General features: G+C 48.1%; 1 protein-coding gene across 1 annotated transcript; it reads right to left on the reverse strand.

Annotated features, from left to right (window-relative positions):
* Positions 1 to 562: 562 nt before the first annotated feature.
* Positions 563 to 2,660, reverse strand: LOC123187370 (uncharacterized). The gene has a single exon (XM_044599221.1). It carries the CDS (start codon positions 2,347 to 2,349, stop codon positions 874 to 876), a length of 1,476 nt encoding a protein of 491 aa, XP_044455156.1. The 5' UTR covers positions 2,350 to 2,660; the 3' UTR covers positions 563 to 873.
* Positions 2,661 to 13,537: the final 10,877 nt, after the last annotated feature.

The raw sequence follows: 13,537 nt of genomic DNA on the forward strand, positions 1-13,537 counted from the left end.
TAGAAACATTCCCCACAAGCAAACGCACATGCGGCTCTTGTTTGGAGTAAAAACCAAAACCTGGAGATACGTGTGCAGTGCAGGAGAATAGATGCTTGGACGATTACAGCGAAGGCACACACGCATGTCTGCACCAGCATAGCAACTGAAAAATACTTGAACCTGATATATTGTGATCAGATCAGTGGACTTGATAAACTAACCGATTACTGCAATTGCAGTAGCCCATCTTGTAGCTAAACAGAGGTAATGCAGGCACGAGCAAATAGATATGCTTGGCTTGGAGAACAGAGCAATAGGGCTGAATACAGAAATTCAGGTTCCGCGGATGCCACGAACCAGGCAGTTGTGGCTTGTTGAGAGTCATGGCAGAAGAAAGGCACCACAAAATGCACAACCGCCTTTTCGGTTTTGTTCACCCATTCAGCATAGAGTTGGGCACACCTAAAATTCCTGAAACAATTTGATTTCTACAGCAAACAAATGTGATGAACACAGTGCAGTAATACAAATAGAGCTGCAAGAACCACCTAACAAAATAACACAGGGGAAGTGAACATAGTTTCGGCAATTCACCAATCGAATGAATCTAAATTGATTTAATTCCTTTGCTCAATAACAGTAACAATAGCAATCCGCAGAATTTTACTGGGAATGCAGTTAAACGCTTCCTTTCTTTTCCTCAAATCTTCTTTTAACTACAAGGTCTAACTAACTAACCAACAGAGAATAGACCAAATCCCTTAATCTCTATCTATCTTCACAATGAAACTAATATACTTTGGAAATCAAACATGTACTGGAAGTATGAAACCCTTTTGTCCTCTGTAGTCGAACCCTATCTGCAGCAACTCTGAATGTGTATGGCAGCAATCAAAACCACTGATGCACAAGAACGCCGCTCTCCCGGAGCGAGCTGAAGAGCTCCAGGCACTCCTCGTATGTGTTCTGATACTTGGGCGACCGCTCGCCAGGGCAGCACCTTTGCCACCGGTTGTAATGGCACTCGAGGAACACCTCGTCGACCAAGCAGATCGCGCCCGTGTCGAAGAGCCTCGGGATCAAGTCAAACTCAGTCCCCTCCACATCCATCTTCATCACCACGTAGTCCTGCTCCGATACCGTCTGCTTCAGCCACTCGGCGAAATCAAATGCCTGCACGCTGCGCACCTTGCCGGACATCTTCTTGCCGGCCGTGGGGCGGATGCGCCCCATGCCACGGCCACTGGCCTTAGCCTCATCCTCCTTCCCAGGGTCGCCATTGATCTCGAAGCTGAGCGTGTCATTCTTGACCCAGGCGGCATAGGGAAGCAATGTGACCCCCTTCCTTGTGGCGTAATCAGGGTGGAACGTCGGGTCGGCCTCGATGGCGAACACCTCGAAGGTGTGGTTCTGCTTGGGGTACTGCTTCCGGAACCAGCTGCCGATGCTGGATCCGTAGCTGCGCGAGCCGAGATCAACGTACACGTACCGGCGCTTGAAGCTGATGTCGGCGAGCTCTGGAAGGTACTTGATGTTCTGGATGTTTCGCTTCAGCGTCAGCCATGGCTTGAGAGGCTCTTCCAGGATCAGCGGCTCCGCGTGCGACAGGAGCTCCATCTTGTGATCCCCAATTGTGCAGTTGTTGGCTGAATTTTCAGTGGAGGTGGACGCCGTAGTAGGCTGAAGCTTCTGGAAGACCAGTTCACGGAGGGTGGACGCGTCGGGGCAGTTGATCTCGCGGGATCGGGCCAGCCGCAGCGACGGGAAGAGCGCCTGAAGCGAGCGGAGGCTGTAGGCGTCGGCGGCGCTGGAGGTGAGCACGACGAGGTGGCCCTCCGGCCTCAAGATCCGCGCGGCCTCGCCGGCGAGGTCGGCCGGGCGCTTGGACGAGTCGAGGGCGCGGCCTGCGAAGACGAAGTCGACGGAGGAGGGCTCGAACGGCAGGCGGCGGTCGTCCCCGGCGACGGCGAGCGGCGGGGAGCGCCTCCTGGCGACGGCGACGGCCCCGGCCACGCCGAGCTCCCGCAGCGCGAGCGCCTGCTGGGCCCCGCCGAGGCACACGGCGCGGGAGGACGGCGCGAGGAGGCCGTCGGCGAGGTGCCGCCCGAGGACCTCGGCGTGGAACTCCACCGCCAGGCGCCACCCGTGGCTGCGCCACGCCTCCGGCGACCCGGCGGCCGCCGCGGCCTGCGCGTGGGTCCTCCTCCCGACCGCCGCGGTGGACGGCACGGCCGGGTCGGGCGCCCACCCGCCGCCCACGGTCACGAACGCCCCGTACAGCAGGCGCAGCGCGAGCGCGGCGACGCCGAGGAGCAGCGCGCGCGTCAGGAGCCCCTTCCCGTGCCACTTCTTCGCCGCCGGCTCCATGCGGACCTGAGCCACGTCGCGCTCACGAGTCTAGCGGCGGGGTCGGTCGGCCAGTCTGAGTCTGACGGCCTCGCGGGGAAGAATCAGTCCGGCGTGCGTGCGCGTGGGGGCTAACGGGCGCAGAAGCGGGGGGCGGGTAATTGGGGACGGTGGGGGGCTCCATGGTTGGTTATTCGTGGTGCGCGGCCGCCGCTCCCATCGGAAATTCGGGGGCGAGCGGCGTCGGCGAAGGTGGGAGGAGGAAGGTATAGGAGTTGGATTGGGCGTGTCGCTTTTCTCGGCGGGTATGGTGGGCCCCGGTTTGCGGCGCGGAGTTAGGGGGGCCGGGGTTGCCCGGAATTACGGTTGTGCCATTGTGTCACGAGGAGGACGACCGGTCTCTCTCGGTGCTTCCAAAAATAAAATAAAGTGGAGTCGGTGGAAAATAAAGGTCCTCCAAAAGAAGTACTACTCCGTAGAAAATAAATGTGGGGTGAGCTTATGTGTATCTCTCTCATTTACTCATTTGTACTACTACTAGCAATGATCTGGTCCTTCACAAATTAAGTGCAAACAATTGCTAAGGTCATAAATAAATAAAAAGAACCAGCAAAAAACAATGAATACATCCCCGCAAAAAAATGAATACTAATGTAAAAAAATGAACTAAAGGGGCATGCTCTTCCATTTGTACTGTCCACAAATAATAGGAGTACATTCTTACATCATACCAGAATTACGATAAGAAAAAAGAAATAGAAAATGACTAAGACTACCGAAAGCCAAGGGAGCAAACATTAAGACCGATATGACAAACCAACCTGTAGATACATGGTTAGAAGGACAGTGATATCCCAACCTAGTGGCGGCGCTGGGAGTATTCCTAAGATTTCCTTGGAATACCCAAGAATTTCACGTCAAAAAAACTTACTACATATCATATGTATACGCTATACGGTGGAATCTGGAAATATGCCACGGCAGCTAGTACGCACATGACTAGACTCGGTGTCTGGTTACGCGCGCGAGTAGCAGCTCCAGCCTCCAATCGATCCCCTTCCCTAACCTAACTGCTGCTAGCTCCCTTCCCCGTCCGGCCGACCCTCTCCCCCATCCCCTCCCCTAGATCCGGCTCCGGCTGCCAGCCGGCCAGGCCAACCCTCTCCTGCCTTCCTCGCTAGCTCGCCCCTCGGACCTCGTTGGCTCGGTCCCCTTCCCCCCGCGCTCCGACCGGGCCTTTGTGGCTCAGGCTCTCCGCCTCTCCCTCCCCTGCCGGTCTGCCCTGTGCCCTTGCCCGTTCGCCCTCCGGTCCGGCTTCAGCGGCGGCGCGGCTTCGGCGCTCCGCCAGGCGCCAGTCTGCCCCCGGCCTCCCCTGCTCCCCGGACATTGGAATATTGCTATTGTTGTTATCTTAGTGTTGTTTTGTTCATATGTTATTAGTGGTCTGTTGTTTGGTTCATATACTATATTTAGAGCAAAAAAAATTAGGGTGAATACCCAGCCTTCATTTTCTGGAGCCGCCACTGTCCCAACCCATCAGGGTTTAAATTCTAAACTAAAACTACTGGTCGCATTTCTTCTGAATTTATTTCAGCCCTTTCGGCGATGTGTGTTCAGTGGGAGCAGTCGCTTATGTCGACTACGAAGGCGTCTGTGACGACTTCGTCGATCCCAAGATGATGTGCTGCCTCAGTCTATCGGAGATGCTCATAGGGGTAAGAAGTGCATGCATGCATTCACAGAAATGAGTATATATGTGCATATATACGGGCGTCTACGTCCCGTACTGTATTTTAAGAAACCCGACATGACAAGAGTGCATCCATGCGACGAGAAAACAGAAGACGGCGTTCATAGTGGGTGGTGCGATCCATTGGGCGGAACGCGGTGAAAGCATGCTCGCTCCGTGGACGAATTTTGATTTTGAAGCGAAAAAAATGGCACGCCGCGCTTGAAACTTTTCGTTTGCAGGTGACTTGAATTTGTATACGTATATGGCAAGACGCTAGGCATGGGACTAGGGCATTCAGCTCGCATCGTTTTGTTTGGCAGAGTTAGCATTAGGCGTGCGGATCCGAGGCTTAGGGGTCACACAATGCCCATGCATGTGCATTGGTGTCGGCGTCTTGTGAGAATTTGAGGCAGGCGTGAAGGTGACGGTCGAGGTTGACGCCTGGTTTTGTGGACGGTGCTAGGAAGACGCCCCACTTTGAGTCCAAGGGGCGCGTGATCTGCGCGTGTGACGGTGCCGCGGCACAATCTTTGCGCGCGCACGTGAGATCGCCCGACCGTTGGCCCGTGCCAAAAGGCGAGACGGCGTGGCGTGGCAGGCGAGGTAATTATCGCGCACTGTGCCGCCCGGTTTGGTACGAGGAGTACTATTCCTGGAAGTCGGTGGCCGGTGGGATACGGAAAGGAAGGAAGGAAGGGGGAGGATCATGGGTATGGGGGACCAGAGAATAATGTCTCAGTTGATCATGAGGCCACACATGCGTACCCGCTTGAGTAAATAAATTTGCAAAGATATGAGCTTCATCATTGAAATCCCTCAATTCATGGCTGAATTGCACCTTCCCAAACTGGATTCTTCTCGTCTACATGTCCTTGATTGACAAACTATATGACCCATTGTTTGGTTTGGAAATTTCTTTGATCACCTCACTACAACATATTACATTTGCCCTGACGAAAAAACAAGAGATATTGTTGGGTAAGCCATTCAGCAACAGCCGATTGTGAGTGATGCACTGTTGGCAATACTTTGTTGGGGATAGGCACATAGCTCCAACAACCTTGCTAGTGCTTGGTTTTACCGACGATGGTCACTATAGGCAATCTAGTGAGTACTGGATCACCAACACCCATGTTATGTTTACCGATGGCAAAAAAAGGTTGTTGATATTTAAACGGGTAGCCAACAAGGCTGCTAGATTAGACAAGGAGGAACCTCTTGAAGGTTTTTCCCAAAATGGTTGGCAAGCTCACCCAATAATTGTCCATCGCTACATGACGTTGCTGACAATATTTTTGATACTTTCTACACATTCTTTTACTGCATATTGCTTAATACATTCAATTTTGGTCAAGATGAAAAACAGAGGATCTCACCAAATTATAAAGACGAATACATTATTGTGGTCATAGTGTCAATTGTTCAATGTAGATACCATATTAGAACCATATTTTATCATAATTTGTTTATTGTCACGGGTGGCCTATATCCAAGATCAGTTCAAGCAGATGCCTAATCCATAAGGAAGCCCTTTGTCTTTCATCATTTTTGGGCATTTATCGAGAATAACAAGAAGTAGCATACAAGGAATGATGAGGCTCCATCAAGGAGACCGAGGTCAAGAAACTCATCCTCTCAAGATAATGAGGAAGGAGCAAGAAATCCCACTTTGACCTCCAAGAGGAATGCATGGAGGAAATCCGAGAAGGAGAGGTTAAGGAAAGGAGCAGAAGCTATGGTGTCTTGAGGGAGAGAAGCTTCATGAGATCAAAACAAAGAAGGAGATCGTGGCAGAGATGCAGAGAAAATGGAAGGCGTGGTGATGTCCTGCAAGTGCACTTGGTTTAGTTGTAGCCTTTTCGAAGTAAGAATATCGATCCCAGAGGGAGGACATGAATCGGTCTCTGTCTCTTGTAGTGATTTAAGTTATAGTGTATGCAAGTTAGTTATGATCCAAAGCAAAGTGGAGATGATAGTTCAAAATATTGCGTGATCAGTACGAACAAGAATAATAAACGACAAAAGTAAATAAATTAACGCGAGATGTGAGCAACAGTTGTTGGAATCGATAGACTAAAGCGTTCATAGAGAGTCCAGATTCCCCACTAATATGTGTCCAACCCGACCGATGCCTAGGCATAATTCTAAGTCAGATTCCTAAGCCACTTTGTACGTTTATGTTTGTGGGTGGAGCCAGGTACATACAAGTGCATACATGCAGCAGCCATGTATCCCATATGCCAGTACGATTCATCCCACTCCAATTACTGAATGGTAATTAAGGGTCTCCCCATGGACACAACTAAGGCGGTCCATATTTACCCCCTATTGCAATGATCCGGGAAGGAGGGATATAAGCACTGTCACCATCGACCTTCACTTCCCACCTTCACACCAATAGTAACAACCTTCCATCCAAAGAAGGCATATGTTGGATGGTCGACTTCAACAAGATCATTAACATAAACATATAAAAAGGATATCAAAACTTATTGTCATACAACCCTAAATATACCGGGGTTCCTCCATTTCCCTGAGAACTAGGAAAACTGCTCACACATCAAGGGTACAAACATCGAGGGGTGAATCATGATGAATATGGTGAAGGAAATATGCCCTAGAGGCAATAATAAAGTTATTATTTATTTCCTTATATCCTGATAAATGTTTATTATTCATGCTAGAATTGTATTAACCGGAAACACGATACATATGTGAATACATAGACAAACAGAGTGTCACTAGTATGCCTCTACTTGACTAGCTCGTTAATCAAAGATGGTTATGTTTCCTAGCCATAGACAAAGAGTTGTCATTTGATTAACGGGATCACATCATTAGGAGAATGATGTGATTGACTTGACCCATTCCGTTAGCTTAGCACTTGATCGTTTAGTTTGTTCCTATTGCTTTCTTCATGACTTATACATGTTTCTATGACTATGAGATTATGCAACTCCCATTTACCAGAGGAACACTTTGTGTGCTACCAAACATCACAACGTAACTGGGTGATTATAAAGGTGCTCTACAGGTGTCTCCAAAGGTACTTGTTGGGTTGGCGTATTTCGAGATTAGGATTTGTCACTCCGATTGTCGGAGAGGTATCTCTGGGCCCACTCGGTAATGCACATCATTATAAGCCTTGCAAGTAATGCAACTAGTGAGTTAGTTGTGGGATGATATATTACGGAACGAGTAAATAGACTTTTCGATAACGAGATTGAACTAGGTATTGAGATACCGACGATCGAATCTCGGGCAAGTAACATACCGATGACAAAGGGAACAACGTATGTTGTTATGCGGTTTGACCGATAAAGATCTTCGTAGAACATGTAGGAGCCAATATGAGCATCCAAGTTCCGCTATTGGTTATTGACCGAAGACGTGTCTCGGTCATGTCTACATAGTTCTCGAACCCGTAGGGTCCGCACGCTTAAAGTTAGATGGCGGGTATATTATGAGTTTATATGTTTTGATGTACCGAAGGTAGTTCAGAGTCCCAGATATGAGCACGGACATGACGAGGTGTCTCGAAATGGTCGAGACATAAAGATCGATATATTGGACGACTATGTTTGGACACCGGAAAGGTTCCGAAAGGTTTCAGACATTTATCGGAGTACCGGGGGTTACCGGAACCCCCGGGAAACTAATGGGCCTTGTTGGGCCTTAGTGGAGAGAGATAGGGGCCGGCCAGGGCAAGAGGCGTGCCCCCTCCCCTTGAGTCCGAATAGGACAAGGAAAGGGGGGGGGCGCCCCCCTTGCCTTTCCCCTCTCCCACTCCTTCCTCCCCCCTCCTTCTTGGATTAGGAAAGGGAGGGGCAAACCTACTAGGGCGCGCCACCACTACAAGAAATATGTCAACTTGTGACCAGAACTATTGGTCACTGAATGGTCATTGTTTTCAATTTGTGACCAAAAACATAAGGTCAAAAGCTGGCGGTCATAAACTGACTATACACTAGTAGAAAAAGGGTCAAACGTGAAGCACATTAGTGTCGGTTTGTATTTGAGCCGGCACTAATGTATACATTAGTGCCGGTTCCAACGGCTAGCCGGGCCGCTTTCATTAGTACCGGTTCGTGGCGAACCTTTAGCACCGGTTCGTGCCACGAACCGGTACTAATGAGAGTGGTGGCAGGATGTTGTCAGACTGGGGCCCCTCCAGCCCCTTTAGTACCGGTTCTTGGCACGAACCGGTACTAAAGGTCGTCCTACATAAACCCTTCGTCCACCCGAGCTCGCTCTGTTCTTCCCCTTTCCCCTCTCCTCTCTGTTCTTCCCCTCTTCCTCTCGATCTCATCACACATTTTGCCCAAAATTTGTCAAGATTTGAAGGCCCCCATCCATTCAAATGATCACAAAGGTTAGCAACTTTGTCCTTTCATCTCTCATTGCTAGATTAGCTCTTGCAATGCTTTATATAGTGATTAATTTGTGAGTTTAGTAATTTGGGAGGATATATATATGTGCTAGTATTTGATTTATATGCAATTTGAGGTCAAAAATAACACTTAGTTTGCATATGTAGGTGTGGTTTACTTAGTGCCTTCTAAATCTCCGTCGTAACCACCGTCGATCGCCCGCACCATCCCGTTGCCGGCACCACCTTGTGGTGAGCCTCTTGTTCATGAAATTTTATATAAAAATTGATGTTTGTGTGATTTGGATATATAGTTACTCGTATAATTATCTTACCCCGTACGTTGTTTGTTATACATATAGTGCCATGGTTTTGATATCCGTCCCCGTCGGCCCTCGTCCTTATTATGATTTGGATGTGGTATATATATTCTCTTTTAAAACTAGTTGCATTTCGTGTTTATGACAAATTATGCCCATCAAGTTGACATAGAAATTTTTTTCTAGGAGGTATGTGAACCGGAAATTCCAACCGACCCTATTGTCGAGAGGTTAAATTTAGTTGAAAGAGAAAACGAGTACTTGAAAGAAAAATTGAAAAGAATTGAGGGGGAGAAGATGGAATTGGAGTTGCATGTTGCCGATGTCGTCGATGATCACAAGATCAAGATGGAGAAAATGCGCTTGAAGATTAGAAAGATTAGAAAATATGCCATCGATAGTGAGGCTTGGTATCATTATGCTGTTGGATCCATTGTTACCTTAGTTGCGATCTTGATCGTATTTGTTGTTGCATTTAAATGCTTTAGCTAGAGAGTTATTTGTTTTGTTGCATTTAAGTGTTGTATGAACTTTATGTATGAACTTGTATTAATTTGGTCTATTCGGTGTTGTGTAATGAAGATGAGCCGGCAATGGATGTACGATGACCGATGCTCTCCCTAGTTCGTTGAGGGCGTGCATACTTTTCTGCTTGCGGCTGAGGCAAACAAGCGGGCGGATGGTTTTATGCCTTGTCCATGTGCTCGCTGTAAGAATGGTCACAATTACTCTACGTCAAGAACCATTCACGTCCACCTGTTTAAGTCCGGTTTCATGCCCCACTATAATGTTTGGACCAAGCACGGAGAAAGAGGGGTTATGATGGAAGACAATGAAGAAGAAGAGGACGACGACAGCTATCCTGGCCATGGGTTCCCTGAATATGATGATACAACAATGGGGGAAGAAGCTGAGCCGGTAATGCGGGAAGAAGCTGAGCCGGCAATGCGGGAAGAAGCTGAAGAAGAGGCATCAAATGAGCCCGTTGATGATCTAGGTCGGGCCATTGCCGATGCAAAGAGAAACTGTGCAAGTGATTTGGAGAAGAAGAAGTTGCAGCGCATGTTAGAGGATCACAAAAAATTGTTGTACCCGAATTGCGTAGGTGACAAGAAAAAGCTGGGCACCACACTGGAATTGCTGCAATGGAAGGCAGAGAATGGTGTATCTGACAAGGGATTTGGAAAGTTGCTGGTAATGATAAAGGATATGCTTCCAAAGGACAACGAATTGCCCGAGAGTACGTACGAAGCAAAGAAGGATGTCTGCCCTCTAGGGTTAGAGGTGCAAAAGATACATGCATGCCCTAATGATTGCATCCTCTACCACGGTGAGTACGAGGATTTGAACGCTTGCCCGGTATGTGGTGCATTGCGCTATAAGATCAGCCGCGATGACCCTGGTGATGTCGAGGGCGAGCGCCCCAGGAAGAAGATTCCTGCCAAGGTGATGTGGTATGCTCCTATAATACCACGGTTGAAACGTTTGTTCCAAAACAAAGAGCACGCCAAGGCGATGCGATGGCACAGAAAAGACCGTAAGAAAGACGGAAAGTTGAGAGTACCCGCTGACGGGTCGCAGTGGGGAAAAATCGAAAGAAAGTACGAGAAAGAGTTTGCAGATGACGCAAGGAGCATATGGTTTGGTCTAAGCGCAGATGGCATTAATCCTTTTGGGGAGTAGAGCAGCAACCATAGCACCTGGCCTGTGACTCTATGTTTGTATAACCTTCCTCCTTGGTTGTGCATGAAGCGGAAGTTCATTATGATGCCAGTGCTCATCCAAGGCCCTAAGCAACCCGGCAACGACATTGATGTGTACCTAAGGCCATTAGTTGAAGAACTCTTACAACTGTGGAATGGAACAGGTGTACGTGCGTGGGATGAGCACATGGGGGAAGAATTTGACCTAAAGGCGTTGCTATTCGTGACCATCAATGATTGGCCTGCTCTCAGTAACCTTTCAGGACAGACAAACAAGGGATACCACGCATGCACGCACTGTTTGGACGATACCGATAGTATATATTTGGCTAATTGTAAGAAGAATGTGTACCTAGGACATCGTCGATTCTTCCGAGCAGGCATCCCGTAAGAAAGAAAGGCAAGCATTTCAAAGGTGAGGCGGATCACCGGACGAAGCCTCGCCACCATACTGGTGCTGATGTACATGATATGGTCAAGGATTTGAAGGTGGTCTTTGAAAAGGGTCCTGGTGGACAACCTGTTCCGAATGACGCTAACGGACGCGCACCCATGTGGAAGAAGAAATCTATATTTTGGGACCTGCCCTATTGGAAAGACCTAGAGGTGCGCTCCGCAATCGACGTGATGCACGTGACGAAGAATCTTCGTGTGACCCTGCTTGGCTTCTTGGGCGTGTATGGGAAGACAAAAGATACACCTGAGGCACGGGAGGACCAGCAACGTATGCACGGAAAAGACGGCATACATCAGGGTCATGCAAGCTACGCTCTTACCAAAGAAGAGAAGGAAATCTTCTTTGAATGCCTGCTCAGTATTAAGGTACCGTCTGGCTTCTTGTCGAATATAAAGGGAATAATAAACATGGCAGAGAAAAAATTCCAGAACCTAAAGTCTCATGACTGCCACGTGATTATGACGCAACTGCTTCCGGTTGCATTGAGGGGGCTTCTACCGGAAAACGTTCAATTAGCCATTGTGAAGCTATGTGCATTTCTCAATGCAATCTCTCAGAAGGTAATCGATCCAGAAATCATACCAAGGTTAGAGAATGATTTGGTGCAATGTCTTCTCAATTTCGAGTTGGTGTTCCCAACATCCTTCTTCAACATCATGACGCACGTCCTAGTTCACCTATGCGAAGAGATTAACGTTTTGGGTCCTGTATTTCTACACAATATGTTCCCCTTTGAGAGGTTCATGGGAGTCTTAAAGAAATATGTTCATAACCGTGCTAGGCCAGAAGGAAGCATCTCCAAGGGCCGTCAAAATGAGGAGGTCATTGAGTTTTGTATTGACTTTATTCCTGAGCTTAAGCCGATTGGTGTTCCTGAATTGCGGCATAAGGGCAGACTGGATGGAAAAGGCACGCTAGGAGGGGAACAAATAATATGTATGGACGAACATTCTCTCACTGAAGCACACTACACAGTTCTACAGAATTCCGCCTTGGTGGCTCCGTATATGGATGAACACAAGAATTTGCTACGCTCCAAACACCTGGAGCGGTCTGATGACTGGATTACACGTGAACAAACCAGGAGTTTCGCCAGCTGGTTGCAGACACGTACCATGCATGACACCTCTATTGAAGATGACCTGTACTTGCTGTCCCAGTTACCATCTTCGAATATAATGACTTTCAAAGGGTACGAGATAAATGGTAATACATTTTACACGATCGCCCAAGATAAGAAGAGCACCAACCAAAACAGTGGTGTCCGCTTTGATGCAGAAACCAAGACGGGAAAGGAAACATATTATGGTTATATACAGGACATATGGGAACTTGACTATCGACGTGGTTTGAAGGTCCCTTTGTTTTGGTGCAAATGGGTCAATATGACACGAGGCGGGGTAAGGAAGACCCGCAATACGGAATGACAACAGTGGATCTCAACAATCTTGCGTATGCAGACGAACCATTCGTCCTAGCCAATGATGTGGCACAGGTTTTCTATGTGAAGGACATGTCTACCAAGCCAAGAAAAAGAAAAGATAAGAAAGCGAATGCATCGTACGATGAGCCAAAGCGGCACATAGTTCTTTCTAGGAAGAGAAACATCGTGGGAATGGATGACAAGACAGACAAGTCAGAAAATTATGAAAAGTTTGATGAAATTGCTCCATTCACAGTGAATATTGACCCGAGCATCCCGTTAAATGATGAAGATTTTCCATGGTTACGGCGCAAAGGGACACACGCGAAGAAAAAGTTTCACACCCAAAGATCTGGGATGTGATCGGCTTCACTATCATCACTTTCTTCTGTGTTTCACACCCAGAAGGGAATCTCTGTAATAGCTAGGGTAGTTAATTATGTGTTTTGGCATTTGAAACGCGAAGAAATTTTATGTGCAAACAAATTCTTTCATGCCTTTACTGATTTTTAAAGTTAAATTATTCACAAACTAGTGATTCACACTAATTTTAAATAATTCAAAATTTAAACTATTCAAATTTGAAAACTACGGGCACTAACAGAAAGTTTGTAATTTTTTGTACCTAAAGCAAAAATATTCACAAAGAAACTCTAAATACACAAAAAAACAACTCAGAAATAAATAAAGCAAAAAAAATATAAAAGCCCGCCTACTAGGCCAAAGCGGCCGGCATACGACTAGAAAACCAACCTGTTGTTGGGCCAGGATGCAGGCCCGCAAAGACCCAGTAGGCCAACAGGGCAGCACAAAACATGTAGGCCCAGTAGGCCTGCTTTGGAGAGGAGCTCGAGAGAGCTACCGCACGGGGGTTTATAAACCAGTGCGGTCGCCCCTCGGCTAGCGAGGTGGGACTAAACTTGCCGCACCGCACCTCCGCCAGCGCACCCCCTTTAGTACCGGGTTGTGGCACCAACCGGTACTAAAGGGGGGGCCTTTAGTACCGGTTGGAGCCACCACCCGGTACTAAAGGGGGTCGCTTCCCGCCGCTTGGCCTGGCCAAAACAGGCCTTTAGTACCGGTTGGTGGCTCCAACCGGTACTAAAGGCCCATCCTATATAAACAACACTTATGAAAATTTCAGTTTCTCATCTACTTCTTCTCCTCTGCACCGTCGCCAGCCGCGCCCCCCGTACGTCTCCATC

The sequence above is a fragment of the Triticum aestivum genome, chromosome 2A, assembly GCF_018294505.1.
Source record: "Triticum aestivum cultivar Chinese Spring chromosome 2A, IWGSC CS RefSeq v2.1, whole genome shotgun sequence".
Classification (NCBI taxonomy): Eukaryota; Viridiplantae; Streptophyta; class Magnoliopsida; order Poales; family Poaceae; genus Triticum; species Triticum aestivum.

Excerpts from the sequence above, each read along its gene's own strand:
- LOC123187370 (XM_044599221.1), bottom strand. The coding sequence starts at position 2,349 with ATGGAGCCGGCGGCGAAGAAGTGGCACGGGAAGGGGCTCCTGACGCGC.